This window comes from Nycticebus coucang, chromosome 8, assembly GCF_027406575.1.
Source record: "Nycticebus coucang isolate mNycCou1 chromosome 8, mNycCou1.pri, whole genome shotgun sequence".
Taxonomy (NCBI): domain Eukaryota; kingdom Metazoa; phylum Chordata; class Mammalia; order Primates; family Lorisidae; genus Nycticebus; species Nycticebus coucang.
This window is the reverse complement of record NC_069787.1, coordinates 126411306-126434636: the sequence shown is the minus strand read 5'-3', so window position 1 is coordinate 126434636 and position 23331 is coordinate 126411306. Positions and strand designations below refer to the sequence as shown.

Here is a 23331-nt window from a genome sequence, read left to right as displayed (position 1 = left end):
CTGGGTGGAACATTCTATACAGGCTGTGGTTCCTTCTCTTGTAGAAACAAGTTGAAGACATCTCTAAGTAAGGCCAAATAGACTCCAGTGCAGAGGAGAGTCTACATTTTCTGTGCCGAAAGACCTTTACCTGTGCAGACCTATGTCCTTACTGTTAAGTCGGACTTGACTTTCTGTCTCATTCACTTATGTTTTATTCATTTTCAACTCAAACATCAGAATGATATAAAGCCAGACTGTTGTATTGAGGATGCTATAATTTTCATTGATTTCAACTCATTTCCTTTGGTTATTGCATTTCAGGTCCTTTCTTTAAAGAATTCTTTGTGACTGAGCCATTGATTGCCAACTTAGAGCTTGTGATACATTCGAATGATGTGTCTGTTCCAGAACTCTGTGATTTCCACTGACTACCCATTAAATATTTTCCATGTTGGGAAGTCCTTGAACATTCAAATTTCAGGGAGTCATGGGTGAAATCAGTTCATTATTGTAGCCATCTTAGCAGGCAACATCTGAAAGAATCTTTAGATACCCACTTAAGAGGGTACAAAATACATCTCACTGGAAATAGATTCCTACAAAATTCATAATAACTTTTATTAATCAAGTAGATTTTCTGAGTGGTTTTCCGTCTTATGATACCTAATTGTCATGCCATTAGTTTTTACATTCTTGGTCTGCCCAGCACTTCCATTCTTCTGGAATGTGGTGCACCATAGTAGATTATTTTGGGGGCAAATAATACCCTTGCAACGTAGACAGGGGATTTCTGTTGTTTCGCAGCACCCAAAACTCTTATGGTAAAATCAATTTAAATCCACTAGAAGGTATTTAGTGATAGGTGATAAATAATAATTTTTTAATAGTGTTGGGGAAAATAGAGAAAAGGGATTCATATGGCTTCGAATTGGAAATCACTTATTTCCTACCCAATCTCCTTTCTTTTCCATGGCAGAGATTGGGCAGTTGTCCCAATATCAGATTTCTTTGGTAGAATCTAGAGAAACATGGTGTTAGCTTTTAGCTGGATACACAGTCACCCAATGCCTTTTACAGCTAGATGTACCATGTGACCAAGTTCTGGACAGTGGGATGTAAGGAGAAATAATGCTGGTATCTTTTGGGAAGTTTTCTGGAAAGCCAGAGTACCTGCATTTCTCTTCTTTCTATCTTCCAAATGACTGGAATACAGACATGATGGCTGGAATTGGAGCCGTCACCTTGGACAGAGAAATTACGTTGAGAATGGAAACCACAGAGAGACAGGATCAAAGGAGCCAAGTTACACCCTAGGGAATGATGCCAGCCCTGGCCCATCCATCAGCCCCAGACTTCCAACTGATAGATGGCCACACAATATTGCTTCCACCACATTCTATTCATTGAGATGACCACATAGGCCAACTCCATGTCCTGGGGGAGGGGAGAGAGACTCCAACTCTTTATGGCAAGTGACAAGGTTCTTGAAGATCATATATAGTTGGAAATATTGTTGTAGCCACTTTGGGAAATAAAGTCAGTCATACTCTTTAAAGCTTCTCGCTCATCATCTTCAAATGAGGATGAGCTTATCTCCCTCACAGGCAGGGCTGACATTAGAGATATTTAAACACGGTACAACATGGCTGCTGGCCAATCACAACAGACACTGGCATTAACACTTTAGTTCTGGATCAGGGAATGGTCCTGAAAAGGGAAAGGAAAGGGTCGGGTGGTGTCTGCATGGTTAGGGGTCGGGAGGTTATGACTCAGTGTCAGGTCAGTGAGCATATACCAACAAGTAGAGAAATATTTCTGTAGTTTAACAACCCACTGTTGCATATTGGCTAAATTTCGCCTTTGCTCATAGGATCACATTGAGGATTAAACAAGGTATAAAGCATTTGTCACACGGTAGATGCAAAATAAAGGGTAGTTATTGCTCTTTTTGGTCATTTTCATCCTATCATTCAGTATAGAAATTAAAACATTAAAAACAGGAGTCCCTAATATTGTATGTCTTTTATGATGAGGACATGGACCATCCAAGGTCTTTAACACAAGCATATGACATTTCAATGGGTAGATTATTCTTAAGAAATAAGGAGTCTTGTTTTCGTCTCACTTGGTGGTAACCATGACTCAGTGGCAGCACCACCGTGTAAGTCTCTTTTGGTAGTTATTCAAAACTTGAAAATTTCCTAGATGTTTTGCTACAAGTTGTCAATTAGAGTGATAACAGAATAGAAACAAAAGAGTATTACCCAGCTGAAATTTCAGAAGGGATTTCTGTGGCTTCATCGAGAAGTGTGCTGTACCAAGGAACCCCACATCCTAAAATTAGAATAGGCTGAGGCCGGCGCTGTAGTTCCTCATAGGCCAGGAACATGCTTTAATAATGAAATTGTGCTCACAGGCCTGAGTCATTAACACATTTCCTGGACATGAATGAGCCCCCCCTACCTCCCGGGGTTGGGCGGGCAGATATCTGAATTCTCTGGAAAAAGGCTGATTTATGCTGAAGGATTTTCCACAGTGCTAGACAGCCCTGTTTTTGCCAAGCCACATCAGCTGACAAAGGTCGAGCAATGTGTTAGCTAATAACGGTGACAGAAACGAAAGCTACCTTTAGCTTGGAGCTGCTCCCCAGTGGGGGAGCTCGGAAAGTGACACCTCAGTGCCTGGTGCTGGACTTCTGAGTGGCCTTAGGAGCAGCCTCAGGCTCATGGTCCCTCCAGCCTCACCTGGTTCTCCCACTCCGAGTGCAGGGACAGGCTCTGTTTGGAATTCCCTTACCTGACTGAGAAAAACTTCTCTCAAAGAATTGTAATTGCCTTAGAGCTCCTCCCTAGGAATCTCGTCAAACAAGGAGGCAAGACTAACCACCAGAGAAGAGGCTGGGAGTTGTCTTCATGTCCTGCCTGACTTTTCTGCTAGTCTTCTAAGGGCAGCTCTGAATGACGACCTGGGGGGTTTATCTGCACAAGACAGCCTCGGTTCCTGTGCGGCTCTGCCCCTCACCTTCACAAGGAGAATAATTTACTGATCATTGTCTGAGCATTGGGGCTATTCTACCATTTTTCTCTTGCCTATAAAGAGAGCATTTAAGCCTTGTGAACTGATAAAATAAAATCTTAAGTCTCCCCACCCCAGCAGTTGACTGACTCAACCCCTTCTTGGCCAAGGAGATCCCTTCAAATTGAGTTGCTGGCCATGAGAAAGGAGATCAGACAGGCCTCATCATGTCTCCTCCCTCCTTAGAGATGTCCTTTGTGACTCAAGAACAGGCCTGAAGCCATGCAAGACCTGCTTGCAGGTCCTCAGTATACACAACAATGACTTGGGTCTGGGCATGTGTCCTGTTTCTGATTAACAGAACCTTTATCTTAAGCATCCTTTTCGCGGACTCTCAGTCTATTAGACAAAGCCTAACGCCTTTAGCCAATTGTCAGCTAAAGTCTTTAAACCCACCTATAACCTCTAAGTCCCCCACTTGAGATGTCCCACCTTTTCTGGCCAAACCAACGTGTACATCCACGTATTGATTTATGAGTTTACTGTAATTCCTCTCTCCCTGAAACGTATGAAAGCAAACTGTCACCCCACCACAGCGAGTCCACTTGCTCAAGGTTTCTTGGGTGTGGCTCGAGGTCTTGGTCCTCAAATTTGGCTCAGACTAAAACCTCAGTAAATTATTTTATGGAATATGGCTTCTTTACTGTCAACGGCCTCAATTTAATGTGATACTTCATCTTCAGCTAGATGAAGTATCACATTAAATTGAAGGATAGCATATGTGATGCGTGCACTCATCTTTTATTTACTGAACATTTGGGAAGTGCTTTTGTCCAAGGCACTGAGCTGCGGGAATGGAGGGATAGAAGCGCAGTGGCAGACACAGGGACTCACGATCCGGTGAGAGGCAAATGGTGAGATCATGATGACCCATCGTGGTCGCGCTCAGAGGTGGATCACTCATTCAGCCTGGGCTTGCCAAGGCTCTGCTTCCAAAACTCAGCACACAACCTCAGAATGATCAGAACCTTAAGGTCTGAAGATTTCTTAGGTGGTTGAAAAAAAGAGGTCACAAAATGATTACTCAGGTTTTCTCTGTCTCCTCCTATTCCTGAGAATCGAGGAGTGGGACAGAACTTTGAAGACACACTAAGCAAACCTGAAGGCTGTTGTCAGACTTCTACAGTGAGCTGTAAGGTGAGTGGAAAGAAAAACATTGGAAGCCCACTCAGCCCAACAGTTGTGGAAATCCACTAGTCTGTGGTTTAAAGCAACCACTTACTTCAAAGATCAAGAGCATGTTTCTCAAGTGTTGTTAGACTGTGACCAAAGGGAAAAAATATTTCTGTATCGTATTTCACTAAATGTGTATATTAAAAACTTATCTCAACTGGAAATTGTTTTATGAAACTTACCTTCTCCCTCTCCCTTCCCTCCCTCCCTTCCTTCCTTCCTTTCTACCTTCCTTCCCTTCCTCCCTCCCTATCTGTGATTTAGATTCCCTAAATTGATCCAACAGATAACCAATGATGTTTTTAAAAACACAGCTGTAGTGGGCGGCACCTGTGGCTCAAAGGAGTAGGGCGCCCGGCCCCATATGTCGGAGGTGGCGGGTTCAAACCCAGCCCAGGCCAAAACTGCAAAAAAAACAAAAAACAACAACAAAAACCACAGCTGTAGAACACTGAGCCAAAAATCTTGAATTGCCAGTCACCCCCTTCCAGCAGCTGACTGACTCATGACTAAATGCTGTCTTTCTTTCTTCAGTCCTGTCCACCACGTCTACAGCAGAAGTGATCAGAGGCAGAAGTCAAGGCTGTCCACCTGGAGTTCTGCTCTTCCCTGCCCAGTGGGTACCTTAACTTCTCAACCTGCAGTTGATGAGGGTTGCAGGATTGCCCACAGCAGGTAGTTTGTCTGGGTCATATAATAATTTCATTCTATAATCCTCTGAGCTTTCTTAACCACAATGGGCCCTAACACTTGGGAATTACTTTAAAATGTATTTGGAGCCATTTTAGGAAAGTAAGCTCCAGAAGTAATTCATGATTGTGAAGAATATTCAGGTTATGGTTAATACATTTTCTTCTCTTGGATTGAGCTTCAGCAGTTGTTGGGAAAATCCTACTGTAGTGTAGTATAGTGGTGGGATTAACAAGCTTTAAATTAGTCTGTGATGCTATTAAGCCATCTGAACCTCAGTTTGCCCATCTGCTAAATGATAATAATAGTCCTGCTTGTGTGGGAGTGTTGCAAGGATTAGACCAGGCGTCCTCAAACTTTTTAAACAGGGGGCCAATTCACTGTCCCTCAGACTGTTGGAGGGCCGGACTATAGCTTAAAAAAAACAACTATGAACAAATTCCTGTGCACACTGCACATATCTTATTTTGAAGTAAAGAACAAAATGGGAACAAATACAATTCACACCGCTTCATGTGGCCCATGGGCTGCAGTTTGAGGACGCCTGGATTAGATGGTGGCCTGACTGTAACATGCTGGCAGCTCATGGTGGCATGCAGTGGCAGCTGAGGTTCATTACTGTTGTGATTCCAGGCTGCTCTAAATTCTGTCTCTTGCCGGCCTTGCTCACCTCAGCAGTCCCTGCTCGTGGCTCCGGAGACTCAGTTCTGCTGTCCGTAGATACTTGGGATGCTGATACTTCCTTGTTTAGATTCTTCTCGGTTCCTCCTTCAGGCTACCATCCTGCATTTGTTGAATGACAGGAGAGAATTTTACATGAGCAAGGAAGAGAAAATCTCCATGCTCTTCAGGAAGGCACCTACGGGAAGGTGCCAGGCTTAAACTTCCCATAAATATCTTTATTTGAATCTTGGGGATACCCTTCCCCCAGGCTACGACTGCCTTGCCCCTAATTGAGAGGTTCTGAGGGAAGACTCTTGAATCTGCCAAAATTTGGGTTAAAAGGTGATCTATGATTTAGGGGAGGGATAATGAGGAGAGATGAATAACTAAAATCTGGAGAGGATCTTTTACAGACATTTACTGTGTGCCTGCTGTTCGTATTGCCCTGTACTATAAAACATAGGCCCAGACCTTCAGGAACTGGCTAATTGGGGGTTAAAATATAATTATGTTTATTTGGTGTGTGTCACACTTTATGGGGGCAAGACATGATTGCAAGAGGGACTTTACCTAACAATTGCAATCAGTGTAACCTGGCTTATTGTACCCTCAATGAATCCCCAACAATAAAAAAAAAATAATAATAAAAAATATATATATATAATTATGTGAAAAATGGAAAAACCCAGTCGGGCGCCGCGGCAAGCGCCTGTAATCCCAGGGGCTTCCGGAGGCTGAGGCAGCGGGGTGCCCGCAGCCCGAGTCTGAGGTTGCAGTGAGCTACCACGCCCACTGCACTCTGCTCAGGGGCATAGGGTGGGACCCTGTCTCAACAAAAAAAAAAAAAAAAAAAATGTGCGTTAACATTTAAGAGTCATCCCAGCCTCGCCCCCCATAGTTCAGTGAGTAGGGCGCTGGCCACATACACTGAGGCTGGCGGGTTCAAGCCTGGCCCGGGCCTGCTAAACAACAATGATAAATGCAACCAAAAAATAGCTGGGCATTGTGGCAGGCACCTGTAGTCCCAGCTACTTGGGAGGCTGAGACAAGAGAATCACTTAAGCCCAAGAGTCTGAGGTGGTTGTGAGCTATGGCGCCACGACACTCTACCCAGAGCAACATAGTGAGACTCTATCTCATATTTGATGTAATGTGTTGTGACATTTTCCAAACAGGCCTTGGGGAGAAGGAGGAACTGAAACAGAGGCTTGTAGGGAGTAGACTCCGGGTGAGTGAGGAGGAAAGCGTACACACCAGCCTGGGCAGAGACCTGATCTTCGGAGAAAGTGTCGACTAGAGCAGAGTGTGGGGTGGGTACGCGTAAGAAAAGACGGAGCAGCTAGACCAGAGTCAGACCACACAAGAGAACCAAGATGGCTTTTTAAATCCACACATTTCATGTTTCTCTGCAACAGGCCTTTCTCCCAGAGTTAACTAACAAGTAACCAAGGCACCAAGGCTGGATCAAAGGCGACTGATGCCACAAGCACAGCACAACAGTGGTGCCTCTTGGCCCTTCCATTGCATAAAATAAAGGGTCTGTTACATGACTCAGCCCGTGAGTGAAACGCTAGGTACGCCCTCCCCTGTGTTTATATTGGATGAAAGTGAAACTCTCCCACCAACAGATGGAAACAAGTGATACCTGATGACAACGTCACACCAACATTTTATTCTTTAATCACTCACCACACCAAAGAAAATGTTTTTCTGTAACAATGCAGATTAAATTTGAACACAACTTACAAAGACAATTGTGCAAACATTCTAGTGAAGTTGAGAGTGGCAGTGAAAGAGTGAAGGGCATGAGAGCCAAAGAAAAAACCTCGTGGTGGCCTTTGCCCTTGTGCCCTAACCGTGTGTGATTTTGCTCAGTGTAGAAAGGGCATGAATACTTCCCAGGCTTGACTGGAAACTCCTTCAAGGCAAAGTTATTATCTCACTCACCTTTTAGCCTCAGTGTCTGAACTGGGATCTGACACGTAGAATTCAAATTCATAAACATGTGTTGAACACCTACTACGTGTCAGCAGTCAGAGCTAGGAATTAAAATATAAATAAAACCTGGGCCCTGTCTTTAAGTTGCTATGATCTGGAAAGGGTTGGGTGTGTGAGAAGGAAAAACTGTGGTGTGATCAATGCGGTTAGCAGTGTTTCACGAAGAATACCATCTGAGGGGGTAACGTGGATTGCCTCTGAAGAAGAAATGCAGAGGTGTTTTTTTTTTTTATTTTTGAAGAAAAGCATTTTAGGCAAATCTGACTCATTGAAGGAGTTCAGTACATATTAGTTCAGGATGTCCAACCTGTGGCCCAAGGAGCTGCACGCTGTGCTTGGTGAGGACTCTCTTTGCTTATCACGCTTATTGTGAAAAGCGTGCACAGGCCTCTATTTTGCTAATCAGCTTTTGATAGTTTTTATGTGTTTAGTGTGTGGTCGAAGACAACTCTTATTCTTCCAATATGTGGCAGAGGAAAGAACAGGCTGGACACCTCTGTTTAGTTGAATAAAAAAATGGAGCGATTAAAGAACTTGAATGTGGAAGAGTTATGAGCTTAAGGGGAACAGACAGTGCACACCGAGTAAGTGAGTCATGCTACTGTGATATACTGTGATAGTACTGACCACTATCTGTCATCCAACCTCTCCCACATGGAGACAGGCAGTTCGCCTGCTGGGTACATAGGGGGTGCTGATGAGGCTGGTCTTGGCATACAATGTCTTACTGCTGCAAGTAGACTCTTTCCTCTCTGCGTGCAGCATTCTGGTAGAAAAGTAGTTAGATTCTTCAGTTGGCCCAACAGCAGAGAGACAGCAAAGGCACCGTAGAAGTACGAGGTGTTCATGATCCCAGTGGAAAGACTATCCTAACACCAGTCCAAAGCTCCTGATGTATCTGTGTCTATATTTATTTATTTGTATTTAAATTACATAGCATATTTTATATCTATAATTATAATGATTTTATATCCACATAAATATAGAATTATATATAACTGTTGCATATCATATATTACATATTATGTCTATAATTATGAATTTTATTATTTATATAAATAATATGTCATAGGTAACAAATGTATATACAAATAGTATAACACATAAATAGATACTGAATGATGCTGTAAGTTGAATATATATCTTTTTTTTTTTGAGGAATGAGTCTTACTATGTCACCCTCGGTAGAGTGCTGTGGCGTCACAGCTCACAGCAACCTCAGACTCTTGGGCTTAAGTGATTCTCTTATCTCAGCCTCCCAAGTAGCTGGGACTACAGGCACCTACCACAATGCCCAGCTATTTCTTTGTTGCACTTATTGTTGTTTAGTTGGCCCCGGGCGGGGTTCAAACCTGCCAGCCTTGGTGCATGTGGCCGGCACGGTAACCACTGTGCTATGGGCGCCAAGCCTGAATATATATCTTATATATGAATATATGTATCTATTTGTAGGACCAATATAGGAGCTCCGTATCCTTCTCAGGGTGGATTGTTTCTAGAGATGGGAGATCAGTGAGACTTGCAGGTAAAGCTATCGTCCCAGGAAGAGACCAGTATTAACGCAGCCCGGGGCTTCTTGTCTAAGTCAAATAGGCCGATTCTGCTCAGAGGCCTTGTTACTCCGCAGTTCTGGGCTGTATACTCTGGCAGGTCTGGGCTCTAGGGGGTTCCTAGGAGTTTTTACTCCCCATCTCCTGACCACATCCACACCATGGTGCTTAGCTGGAATCCCCACCATTAGTAATAATGCGCTTTCATTTTTATAGCCTGCTTAGAGCACTCACATGCACACTGTTTCATTTGAAACTGCCAGTAGCCCTTGTTCTTTGCTTTATGTTTATAGATTAGATGAATGTAGCCCAGATCTGCAGAGTATTCAAGGCCTCTGAGCAGAATCGGCCTGTTTGACTTAGTCAAGAAGCCCCAGTACCCCTCTCCCAGAGGGAGATGCTTATGGCTATAAGCGTAGAAATGGGCTACTTTTGTTTCTTCACAAAGAAAACAGGACTCATTTTTCCTTATTGCCATAAAAACCAAAACACTTGAATAAGTTTGTCTGTATGTGTGTATGTGTGTGTGTCCTAAAATCTGTTTATTAGGCCTCAAAACCCCTCAATGAATTTTAAGAGCAGAAATATTAAAGACCATTTTTCTCTAGCAAAAGGCAATAATATCAGACGTTAACAATAATGAAAGGGGGGAAAGCCCTATCAAATAGGAATTTAAAAACATTATCTTTTGGCCCACAAAGTAAATAACTAAAATTGTAATAATAAGAAAAAACAATGATGAAAACTTCATATTTCCCTAATCTATGATTTAGCCTTTGCAAAATCATTGCTCAGAAGAAAATTGGAAATCAGTCCAGTGTTGTGCTAGTCAGCTGTTCATACACCTTTGGTTATTAATATGAGAAATAATACAAAAAGATATAAAATGTGCATTATAATAATTTGGTCCTAATTCGGGCTACTTACTGCAGTGATAATTTTTTCAATTGTATTAGCTCTTAAACCTCTCTAAAGTTTACCAAGAGTTTCACCAAACTCTTGGTATTTTATATACAAAAATATCCTCAAAGCAGAGAGAAATATAGTCAATTCAACAAGGAAATTTACACCACAGAGTATATTTTATATCTATAATTATAATTATTTTATATCCACATAAATATATGGGTATATGAAATAAAAGTGGTTGTATAACCCAGATTTTAAGGATAATTCCACCTAATAATGCTTAAAAATTTCATAGCTAACTATATATAAGTGTATAGCTAAATCTATTTCTTTACATAGATTTTTCTTCAATAAAATAATTTGTTAAGTATGCCACTGAAAGAGACTTATAAGTCAGAAAATGATTTGTCATTAGACTTTGTATCCCAATTTTTAGTTTTAAAAAATAGAGTCATCACATGTAAAAGAAAAAATATATATCAGCTTTTAAATTAGAGTGACATAAGGGTGGCCCAAAATGGACTTCACAGAGGACCAGATTGGTCTAAGGCATTCATAGAGGACCAGATTGGTTTAAGGCAGGGCCATATCAGCAGAATTATAGTAGAACTCAGATGACAGGCAACCTGAGTGCTGCTGTCCCAGCAGGACTGTAACCCTGCAGGTGCTGACCTCCTTTTCCTGCATGTTCTTCCCAAGATGCTCTCAGAGCTGAGAGGTCTGAAGTGAGATTGACCACAGCTATAAAAACCAAAAGGGTGCCAAGGTAAGGGGTTATGCAGACCATAATAGTATGGACACTTGCCCACCCAGCAGGAGAGCTCTAGGCTGCTTAACACTTAGAATTTTATACCGATTTCTAAACTTTTATACAAGTTCTTATAAACTTGTTAGAATCGTGTGTGATATAAAAATAAATTGACTCTGAATGAGAATATGAGCATTATTATAAGGAGGAGGAAGGTATGTACATTTCTATATGCAAACATTGGACTGTCTCTTCTGGTCATGCTGAGGCCATTTCAACTTAGCAATTCTTTTCTCTTTCTTGTGAGAGATTTCTGAGTAGATGTGACATTATGAAAAGCTTTAGGCTCTTTTCTTGGCTTCCATAGAAGCCAAGGCAACCGAGGCGCAGCTCTGTTCAACAATATCTGGTACTTAATCTTCTAGGATAGATGCCCCTGAAAGGAAAGCTTCTGCATGAAAACCACACTGAAATAAAAACCCATAGGTACCTAATTTTATTTGATTCAGGGATTTTCGGCCAGCAAACAATACAACAAATTACCCAAAAGACTGTGTTGTTTGGGATTCAACTAACAGTTGGGATCTTTAGTGCATGTGACTCTGGTAAAGGGCCAAAAATTCTCTCTTATGTTGGGTTCTTTTGGGAAATTCGGTGAGAAGCTGCTGAGTGTATAGATGGAAACTTCTTTTTCATGATTTGGAGAAAAACATAACATGTTATTAAAAAAAAGGTTTAAATGTTAAATAGCTATGGCTCAAAAGATACATGGGCAACTGGCTACAGCACAGCAAATAACTCGAAATGGGGGGAAGAGGAAGGAATTAGGTCAGCTTTCCCCAGGCCATGCTCCTTAGTGTAACAGCGTCCAAGGAGGTGTTAATTGTTCAGTGAAAATAAAAGTGAGATCTCCTGGCAGGTTTTGAGCAAATGATCACCCTCTTAGAGATTATAAATCTTTCCTGATTCATCATGCATACCTCATTCCGAGAAGTCCTGTAGGTTTGTATTTGTTTCACTCACTTAATCAGCAGTTCTTACTGTCTACTTATTATGTGTCAGGCACTGCTCTGGGCACTGGGATGGAATGATGAATGTAAACCAGCATTTTTGCCTCTTATCTGTTCATGGAATCCTGATTTTTGTGATGTGCCAACATGATTTGTTACCGAGAGTGCCATTTGGGAGATGTTGGCTAGGTTTTCCTGATCTGACTTTAGCACTTTGGCTGGCCGTACTTGTGGGTGGCCCAGAGAAGCGGAGCCATCTCTAAGGTGCTGAGCTGTGGTGTGTGAGCTGAACAGTAATGTCGGGTAGGCTTTGCCCATAGGCTGTAAAGGAAACCAATGATGAGGCAGCACATGAACTAAGGCCAGATCGAAAAACAATGCCAGCATCTCAGGACAGCTACCTAGAAGCAGAGTGGAGAGTCTAGGTTCAGGGGCACAAGACGGCATTTTAGGAAACCAGACTAGAGTGAGGGAATCTAAGTGTGATGTGAGGGAAGCCTAGAAGTTTCTCTAAACCTTCAACGCCTGCTTATCCATATTTTAAAGGGTGCTGGTGACCTGGGTCATGATGGCAAGGGGACTTTCGGGGCAGAAGTGACAGCTAAGGTACGTGTCTACTCACACGAAATCCCGGGTTTTACTAATGAGCTGATGTCTGTCATACATTGGTCGATGGCCCTACGGCAGCCGTTTTGAAAAATGATAGCTACAGAGATAACGGCGCAGGATGAGTTGCATGAGGTCTGGAAGCACAAACTTCAAGATTCTCGAAGTTTCTTTTGCAGCAGAGGTTAGTAGTTGGAAGAGGGGGAGTGTCCAAGATGGATTAGAGGACTGAATGTTCAGTTCACTGCATTTTCTTAACTTTCCCCTGTGGGTTTATAAAGAACTTGCACAAGCATCTTCCATGTAACTTTTTTTTTTTTGCAGTTTTTGGCTGGGACTGGGTTTGAACCCAGCACCTCTGGCATATGGGGCCGGCACCCTACTCCTTTGAGCCACAGGCGCTGCCCTTCCATGTCACTTTTTATATATTTGATGATTCTTATCAAGTGTTCTCCTCCCTCAACTCCCACCAACTTCCACAGGCTTTTCTTCTTCAATCTGTTTCTCCAGATGGAAAAACGGACTCAGTTGCTACAGCCTTCCCACATAAGGGCCATTTCCCAGCACACCTATTATTTGCATTGATTACCAAGAGTCCCTTGATTTATGGGGTTACTTTCAGAAGCCAGCCTTAGTCAAGGCCGGCCCGTGCTGGTCCTTGTCAGTATCACCAGCATCAATAAGTTCTCTCCTCTCAGAGCCCAGTGCCTGAGTAAACCTCAAGTCTGGGCACTTGGGTTGTGGTGTTCTGAGATGGGAAGATGAACTCCATGAATGATTTTCATTGTTTATATGTCTATGAGATAACTGCTTGTTTCTTGCTTGAAAGAATTCTTTGTACAATTCCAGACACGGTTAATATTTATGTTTGTTTGTGAAGTTTTCAGTTTTCTTTTCAAAATGGACTTTAAAGGATAAAGGACTAATGGAACCTTTTCCTGAAGGCCTCTGAGGACAGCACTGCACACAGGCGGAGACAGAGACCTGCGTGGTGAATTCTACCTTCCTAAACAGGAAGGGGAAATTGCACTCCCACATCTCCACGGACTGAGCCACAATTCACATTTGTGGGATTCTTAGTTTCCCTCTTTGTGAGGTAACCAGGTTTCTTCCGGTCACCCCATGTGGACAGCTCTTTTCCATTCTGGCTCCCACATGAGTGGGGTCCCACTCCTGCCGAGGGCAGCGCCCGGGATGGGCTGCCTGCAGCACCATCCCCCTCTGATGAGCTCATGGGCCTTCCCTGTTCTGCTTGTCTCATCACTAATCTGAGCCTCATGGGGTTTCAAACCATTAGCTTTGAGGAATTAGATTCTGTCAGGGTGATTTGTTTGTGAATGTAGTGCTGTTTCTGGTAAAAAGCCTACATGTTTGGGTGTCTCTGCCGGGAGGCCAGGAGAAAGTGAAAGTTACGTGGAAACACCCGCCTCTGTCCTCCAGCCTCCAAGACCTGGCTCTGGTTCCCTCTGGTGTTCACTATAGCAAGTGAGCCAATGGTCCCTGATCTTGCCGACCTGGTTTGAGTGGAGCTTCCACCCATGGAAGTCAGAAGACTAATATTTCCAAGAGCTGTGACTGACTGGGCCCTGTGGAGTCCCCTGTCACATCACCTAGTTGGACCCCATAACCAAGCAGTCACAGCTCAGGTCAATCAAAATTTCTAAACTTGCATTCAAATCAAAGCTTCATCCTTCCTCCCTGTGTAGGATAAAGTTCTCAGGAGGGTCTTCCTAAGGGGACGGGATGGAAGCAGAAGGGCCAGCTCACTGCCTGCTAGAATCATGGCCATGGGAAGGGGAGGGTCAGTCAGACACACGCTGGCTACGTAAAACCCAGCAATGGCTTCTACTGTCTTCCTAAGTGCGGACTCTACTTGCTTGGCAAGCCCTTTGCGATCAGGCCGTCCTCGCCTCGTCAGCCGTCTCTCTGCAATGCAATGCAATGCCGTCCTCCTCACGGTCTTCCCAGCATCCATCCCTCGGCAGCCAGGGCCTTCCTCCCAGACTACGACCTCTGCTTGTGCTCCCTGCTCTCAACCTCAAACATTCTTCCACCCGGTTCTCCTTCCGTCTTTTGCTGGGTTGGACTGCATTCATCTTTCAAATCTCAGATTAGACATAGCTCCCCTGGGGAACCTGCCTTGACCACCCAGATTAAGCTCAGCTCCCCAGCCCTGGCTTGCTGGTCCTCGTTGAGATCGCCTGTGTCCCCACTGCACCATAGGTTTCTTAAGGCCAGGGACAATTGTGCCTTATTCAGCACTTGACCTCTGGCGCTGAGCACCATGCTCAGTGCATCTGTGCTCAACGAACATGGGATGAAGGATGGTGGAAAAGCAGCTGCGAGTCCTTGAAAGCAGAGTAGAATTCAGGGCTTTTCACACCGGCTCCTCGTATTGCAGTGGTATGGAAGGCGCTGATGCTGACATAGCTGGGACCTGGGAACACCAGCACCGAGGAGACTGGAGGCAGCCTGGTCTCCACCCGTGGGAAGGAGCTGCCAACGCGTGCTGATGGGCAGTGTCTGCTCAGCACAGACGCAGGGCTGGCAGGCATTAGGCCACTGTCCAGATTCTGTAGGCCTTCCCTGCTCGTCCAAGCTGGAGCACATTGCCTGGGACCCCCCAGTGTGCACTTTTGACACCACAATTTATAAGGCCTCCGGATCCAATCATCAATCTGTCTCAACCCATCTGCTGAAGTTTCTCACTCAAATTTCAGCCCTAATTGGAGACTGATGATTTGTTCCTTCAAAGTCAAGTACAGGGCAGAAGAGGCTGTAGGGCTTGATGAGACAGAAGAGCGGGGAGGGCTCAGCTGGAGGATGGGGGGCCATGTGCTTGGTCCCTAGGATGGCTCCAGGGGCTTTTCTCTGTGACTTGGGAGATGCTCTCTCAGGCCGACTGAGGGCCACAGAAAATAGCAGAGGACAATTCCTCTTGTACATTGCCTGGGCTTCCATGGCATGGCCTCTGCTCTCTGGAAGGGGCCTGTCTGGCCTGTGGGTGGTGGCAGTAGGCATCCCGAAGGGCTGGCAGCCTGCAGTGGGCCTAGTGCCTACGTACCACCCCTCCCCCAGTGGGACAGGCAGGGTAGTCACAGTGCGGACCGGGGGCCAGACTGCCTGGGTGTGACCGAGTCTCAGCGCTGCCATTGCCCTAGGCTGTGTGAGCTCAGGCAGGTTACTTGAAAGTTCTTTGCCTGTGTTTTTTCCTTTGTGTCTATCTTGTATTTGTAAAGTCCTTAGATCCTGTAAATACTTAGAATCATGGAGCAATGTTTTCATCTGTAAAATGAGAGGATTAGACTCAGTGAACTCCAAAAAACTTTTTAGTGTAAAATCACAACCTACCTGGGTTCAAATCCTGACCCTCTGGGGATTCTCTAGGTCGGGGACTAGACTCTGGCACTCCCACTGCCTAGGACAGTGCCCGCCACATTGTGGGAATGCAGGAAAAGTTTGAGCAGGTGAGGATCCTGCCAAGTTATATGATTTTCACATGGAAAGTTTTTTACATGAAAGTTTTCAAAGTGCTTGTAACATACCTTCCCGCAGGGAAGGAGCCTTCCTTGTGCCCCTTTTAGAGGTCTGATTCAGAGCTGTTACCCAAGGTCTCCTGACACCTTTCTTTCCCTGCTGGCTCCCTATGTGGCAGCAGTCCCCAGATGAATGTGGGATTTGGGGGATGGCTGAATAAGGGAGAAATGGAGAACATGTGTGTGGGGTGGGGGTGATCGTGGCTCAGCAACTCAGGGTGGTACTGTCATAACTGAGAACTGGAGACAGACTCAAGGGCCCCAGAGAAGAGCTGACCCCTCTGTGAACACCTCGAGGAGCTCCGTTTGTGCCCGGGTGAGACTCCAGGAAGGCAGCAGGTGGAGAAGCTGCCTACTGAGACAAGGGAGATGCCGGCTCACAGCAGGGAAATTCTGCTAAAGGGGGAAAACGCTAGAGAGAAATGTGTAACGACTTCTCACTTGGGGCGTTCAGCAACATCTGCTGTATATTTCTGGAGAATACATTCTCAGTGTACAGGAAGATTTGAGAACTTAGTTCGAGAATTCCAAGCCTGGCATGAACTACAAAGGAAATCTTTTATGCCTCTTCACAGAATCTTTGCCAAGCAACATTTATGTGTGTATCCATTCATTCTAAGCTCCTTCAGTACCTGCTATGTGCCGAGCACTGTCCCGAGCACTTTGGGGTGACACAGAGTTGACCCAGGTATCGTCCCTGACCTTGAGGAACTCCTGGTTAGCTGTACAGTCAGGATCCGAACCCAGGCAATCTGACTCTGAGTTCCAAATTAATACTATACTCTCTCAGTTAGAAAACATACCCAGCTGAGCCTGGAGTAAACAAGGAAGGCTCCGGAGAATAGGCATCACTTTGGAGTGAAGTCAAATTGAGTTCAGCAAGTGGACAAAGAAGGAAGGATTTTCTATGGAAAGAAAACCATACGCTGAAGCCTCAAAGGTGTAAAGAGAGAAGGGCGTGTCTGTGGACCTGCCAATTGTGTGGAGGGACATAAATACAGTAACAAGGATGACGGTGATGGAAGGAGGGTCGAATGGGCGGAGGAAGTGGAAGGAGACATGTCTGGAGAATCACGTGGGCCCGAACTCTAACACTCTTTAAACCCCAAGCTAAGTAATATGTATTCTGGTCTCAATAGCATTAAGAAGCTATGGATGTGTTTTAGGCAGAGTGGTGACGTGGAACATTCTATTATATTTAGGGGGTTCAGCCTTCCCTGTTTGAGTAACTGGTGCCCATATATGTAAATCTAGTGGTCATCCTTGATCGCTCCCCCTCTGCACCACCCACGTCTAATCTGTGTGCTTGCTGTCTAAGATCTCCCGTGAGTCCCTTTAATACTCTCCACGTCCATCATCTCTGGCCTGGACAATCCTGTCTGCCTCCTGCTCAGATTTCTTCTGCCTCCTTTAATCTGATCTACACAAAGAAAACAGAGTGATCTTGGAAAAAACCCCAATATACGTCTCCTACTTCAACCCCCTTCAACAACTCTTGAATTCCACTGCCCATGGAGTAAAATCCAAACTCCATCAGCGCCCTGGCTACCTCCCCCATCATCTCAGGCTCAGTCTGTCACCCTTGTCAGCAGGTTCTGGCCATTTGGCCCTTGGTCACACTCATGCTCTTCTGACCTGATAATTTGGACTTGCTATTTCCTATGCCTAGGGCACCCTTCTCTGAGCAGTTTCTACCACTCGCTCCTTCTCTATTTCCCAACTTTATAGGGGGCTGTCTGCACATGTCCTCAAGTTATCACAGCACCTGCAACTTTCCTCCATGGTTTATTTTAAAAGATCTTTACAATCTTAATTTGGTGTATTTTGCTTGTTTACTTGGCGCCTGACCTGTCCTGGGAGGATGTGAGCACGCCTGCCTTTCTCACATGTGGTGGTGTGGCAAGCCAAGCACAGGGCTGGGCCATGTGGGCGTTCAAGAAATATTTGTTGAATGAATGAATAAATGAGTGCAATTTAACCCTCCAGAGCAAGAATTTTCCCACATGTTGTTGTCCCTCTCATTTTAATAAGGGAAGAGAGGATGGGTGAGAAAACCCCACCACGACAGTTCATTTGTTTGTCGTTCTTCTTTGCTGGGCTTCAGTTACTGGTCATGAAGATAAATTTTGGACGCTGCTTCCCTCCCTCCCAAGATGCTCATTCAGAGGCTGACTGGTCAAGTTCAGGAGGTGTTGCTCACTTCTGCCCTTCAGAAAATGACCCTTGTCCCAGGAGAGGAGCAGAGCGGAAGGGACTTGAGAGAGGGTCTCTGGCTCAACTCCCTTGTTGTATAAGAGGAAACTGAAGCCTTGGGATGTCAAGAAAAGAGAACCTGTTCTGTTTTTCTTAGCTCCCCCCTACCCACTGCACCCCACCCCTCACCTTCTGCTCCCAGTGAAAGCCTGGGTCTGGATGGCCCGGTGATGCCTTCACCCCAGCAAGGTCTGTTCTGATGGGGACATGGAGGCTGCAGGGATGTGCCTGAGGTCTCTGAGTGCCCGCTACAACTCTGACTTTGGTTATGTTTTCCAGGAATTTAGTGAGCCTTTAGGGGAAGCTTATTTTTATTCTCACACTTCACTGTGCCCAGGTATTAATGAGGTTCCTATCTTTACCACTGCTTATGTACAAGTAGAGCTTTTCACTTACCTTCCTTGACTTCCTGTGAGTTCTAAGGTTGTCCAAGTGTCTCAGGGGAGCTGTGCTTTGTTGAACCCCCACAATTAATTTCAATTAATTCCTAACATTAAGAACCGGACAGTTTTACATAATAATCTGAGAGTGTGGCTTCCCTTGGAAAACAGGAAGACCTGGCAATTCTGGGCCATGATCTTTCACGGGGACAGTCAGCTGGAACTGAGTAGAGGCCCATTCAGACCTGGGGGACGCTCGCCAGCATGACACAGCCCCCACCACTCGAGGGTGCCTTCAATGTAGCTGACTTCCCATTTATGTTCCCTGCTAGTTCCTGGACTTGTTTTGTTTGTAGTCCCTGAAATATTCTTCCCAAAGCTTTCAGGAATTTGAGACCTATATGATCTGTGATCTCATTCGTTATCTTGCGGATTTTGAGTATAGTGTTTTTCAGACTCTGTCTTCCAGCGTGAAACACAGTTTCAGGGAGCAGGGCTGACAATGCTCCCCTGGGGGACACAAGAATGACTGTGAAATTTAAAGCGTTAGTCCAAGAGTTGGAGGCAGGATGCAGGAGAGACTCAAGGCAGGGTGAAACTGTGAAGTTAGGGTGTGGGCAGGTGAAAGTTCAGAGAATCCTCCCAAACATTTACTTAACAAATATCAGCTTTTACTCTATTCTGGGCACAAAGGCTGAAAATATAGAAGGTTACTCCCCCTACTCCCTCCTATTATCATCAGTTTCTGCTCCTCCTGCTCCCCAAGATCATTAACAATTTCTGCTGTGGACTGAATTGTATTCCCCCCCAATTCACATGCTGAAGCCCTAACTTCCAATGTGATGGCATTTGAAGATAGGGCCTAGGAGACAATTAGATTAGGTGGGGTAATGAGGGTCATGCCCTGTGGAAGGGACACTGGAGAGCTTACTCGTTCCTCCATGGGAGGACACAGCCAAAAGGCGTGCTGTTGTTTAAGCCACCCAGTCTATGGCATTTTGTTATGGAAGCCCAAGAAAACTAATACAATCTCTTAGTTGACAAATCCTGTAGCCCCATCTACCATAGATTGTCTATACCCCCTACTACTCAATCCCATTCCTTGGGATCAACATTCTCCTCTACATCTCGAGCTGCCTCTGAATCTCCTCATCTGCAAAGACTCTTTCTCCAAATGAAATGACATTTATTAGGTCCTAAGGATTGGGAGGACTTGGTATCTTTGGGAGACATTATTCAGCTATGGATTTTAGTGTGTTAACCTTAAATTCGGCTACATTCTAAGAGTTTGAAGAGTCAACTTTTCTACATGGATAATTATATCATAAGCAAATAAAAGCGTTGTGTTTAGCCACTGATGACAACGTTCTCTGTTCTTCCTCCTTTTCCTTCCCTCTCTCCCCGTTCGCCTTCTTTGCATTCTCCTTCTCCTCTTTTTGGTCTAGTGGTCTTATTTTTAAATAACTTGAATAATTCTTGAATAATCCTTATTTATTATAGCTTTGTTGAGACACAAATCACATACTGTACCATTTGTTTGTTTTAATTGTAGAATTCAATGGCCTTTGGTATATTTACAAAGTTAAACAACTATCACCACAATCAATTTTAGAGTATTTTCATCACCCCATAAAGAAACTACATACCCCTTAGCTGTCAACCCTCATTCCCCCTTCCCTGAACCCTAAGCAACCACTAATCTGTTTCTTGTCTCTACAGATTTGCTTATTCTAGAATTTCATATACGTGGAATCATATAATATGTGATCGTTTGTATCCAGCTTCCTTCACTTGGTATACTTTCAAGGTTCATCCATGTTGTATGTATGAGTATTTTATTTATTTTTTTGTAGTAAGATATACATAAGCAATATTTATTACTTTAATGATCTGCGTTTTTCCCTTTGGTGCCTAAAATCAAGTGACTTTTTATTCCAGCCCTAACTCTTTCTTCCTCTAAATTCTTTATCCCATTCCAGCTTCCCCAATTCGTTGAACTAGTATGTGTTCTTTCCCCACGAAATCCATCATAAATGGACATAATCTCTCAGCAAGTTTTTTTTTTTCCTTTTTTTTTTTTTTTATTGTTGGGGATTCATTGAGGGTACAATAAGCCAGGTTACACTGATTGCAATTGTTAGGTAAAGTCCCTCTTGCAATCATGTCTTGCCCCCATAAAGTGTGACACACACCAAGGCCCCACCCCCTCCCTCCGTCCCTCTTTCTGCTTCCCCCCCCAATAACCTTAATTGTCATTAATTGTCCTCATATCAAAATTGAGTACATAGGATTCATGCTTCTCCATTCTTGTGATACTTTACTAAGAATAATGTCTTCCACTTCCATCCAGGTTAATACGAAGGATGTAAAGTTTCCATTTTTTTTTATAGCTGAATAGTATTCCATGGTATACATATACCACAGCTTGTTAATCCACTCCTGGGTTGGTGGGCATTTAGGCTGTTTCCGCATTTTGGTGATTGTAAATTGAGCTGCAATAAACAGTCTAGTACAAGTGTCCTTATGATAAAAGGATTTTTCTCCTTCTGGGTAGATGCCCAGTAATGGGATTGTAGGATCAAATAGGAGGTCTAGGTTGAGTGCTTTGAGGTTTCTCCATACTTCCTTCCAGAAAGGTTGTACTAGTTTGCAGTCCCACCAGCAGTGTAAAAGTGTTCCCCTCTCTCCACATCCACGCCAGCATCTGCAGTTTTGAGAGTTTGTGATGTGGGCCATTCTCACTGGGGTTAGATGATATCTCAGGGTTGTTTTGATTTGCATTTCTTTAATATATAGAGATGATGAACATTTTTTCATGTGTTTGTTAGCCATTCATCTATCATCTTTAGAGAAGGTTCTATTCATGTCTCTTGCCCATTGATATATGGTATTGTTGGCTTTTTTCATGTGGATTAATTTGAGTTCTCTATAGATCCTAGTTATCCAGCTGTTGTCCGATTGAAAATATGCAAATATCCTTTCCCATTGTGTAGGTTGTCTCTTTGCTTTGGTTATTGTCTCCTTAGCTGGACAGAAGCTTTTCAGTTTAATGAAGTCCCATTTGTTTATTTTTGTTGTTGTTGCAATTGCCATGGCAGTCTTCTTCATGAAGTCTTTCCCCAGGTCAGTATCTTCCAGTGTTTTTCCTATGCTTTCTTTGAGGATTTTTGTTGTTTCATGCCTTAAATTTAAGTCCTTTATCCATCTTGAATCAATTTTTGTGAGTGGGGAAAGGTGTGGGTCCAGTTTCAGTCTTTTACATGTAGACATCCAGTTCTCCCAACACCATTTATTGAATAGGGAGTCTTTCCCCCAAGGTATGTTCTTGTTTGGTTTATCGAAGATTAGTTGGTTGTAAGATGTTAGTTTCATTTCTTGGTTTTCAATTCGATTCCAAGTGTCTATGTCTCTGTTTTTGTGCCAGTACCATGCTGTCTTGACCACTATGGCTTTATAGTACAGACTAAAATCTGGTATGCTGATGCCCCCAGCTTTATTTTTATTACTAAGAACTGCCTTAGCTATATGGGTTTTTATCCGGTTCCATACAAAACACAGAATCATTTTCTCCAAATCTTGAAAGTACAATGTTGGTATTTTGATAGGAATGGCATTGAATAGGTAGATTGCTTTGGGAAGTATAGACATTTTAACAATGTTGATTCTTCCCATCCATGAGCATGGTATGTTCTTCCATTTGTTAATATCCTCTGCTATTTCCTTTCTGAGGAGTTCATAGTTTTCTTTATAGAAAGAAAGGACCTTTATAGAGGTCCTTCACCTCCTTCGTTAGGTATATTCCTAGGTATTTCATTTTCTTTGAAACTATGGTGAAGGGAGTTGTGTCCTTAATTAGCTTCTCATCTTGACTGTTATTGGTGTATACAAAGGCTACGACTTGTGGACATTGATTTTACTCCTGAAACATTACTGTATTTTTTGATGACTTCTAGGAGTCTTGTGGTTGAGTCTTTGGGGTTCTCTAAGTATAAGATCGTGTCGTCAGCAAAGAGGGAGTGTTTGACCTCCTCTGCTCCCATTTGGATTCCCTTTATTTCCTTGTCTTGCCTAAGTTCTATTGGCTAGAACTTCCAGCGCTATGTTGAATAGTAAAGGTGACAGAGGACAACCTTGTCTGGTTCCAGTTCTAAGAGGAAAAGCTTTCAGTTTTACTGCATTCAGTAAAATATTGGCTGTGGGTCTGTCATAGATAGCTTCAATCAGTTTTAGAAATGTGCCACCTATGCCTATACTCTTCAGTGTTCTAATTAGAAAAGGATGCTGGATTTTATCAAATGTTTTTTCTGCATCTATTGAGTGGATCATGTGATCTTTATTTTTGCCTCTATTAATATGGTGGATAACATTTATGGACTTGCATATGTTAAACCTTCCCTGGGATGAAGCCCACTTGATCATGATGAATGACTTTTTTGATGATAAGCTGTAATCTATTGGCTAGGATAGATTTTGTTGAGAATTTTTGCATCTATATTCATGAGTGAGATTGGTCTGAAATTCTCCTTTTTGTTTGGGTCTTTTCCTGTTTTGGGATCAGGGTGATGTTTGCTTCATAGAATGTGTTGGGGAAGATTCCTTCTTCCTCAGTTTTTTGGAATAATTTCTGCAATACAGGAATAAGCTCTTCCTTGAAGGTTTGATAGAATTCTGGTGTGAAGCCATCTGGACCAGGGCATTTTTTGGTTGGAAGCTTTTTTATTGTTTCTTTGATCTCAGTGCTTGAAATTGGTCTGTTCA

General features: G+C 43.6%; 1 protein-coding gene across 8 annotated transcripts in view; it reads left to right on the top strand.

The window, feature by feature from the left end:
* LOC128591761 (uncharacterized) overlaps nucleotides 1-23331 on the top strand; it is a 126195-nt gene that overhangs the window by 54909 nt on the left and 47955 nt on the right. For 5 of the 8 annotated variants that reach the window (XM_053599505.1, XM_053599506.1, XM_053599502.1 and 2 more), the window contains exons 2-3: nucleotides 4765-4846; nucleotides 12345-12404. In XM_053599505.1, the coding sequence (XP_053455480.1) occupies nucleotides 4765-4846; nucleotides 12345-12404 (142 nt within the window). Of the gene's footprint in view, nucleotides 1-4764; nucleotides 4847-12344; nucleotides 12405-13348; nucleotides 13453-23331 lie in introns of those variants that run through there. The other 3 variants (XM_053599508.1, XM_053599501.1, XM_053599507.1) reach the window with 2 other exon arrangements.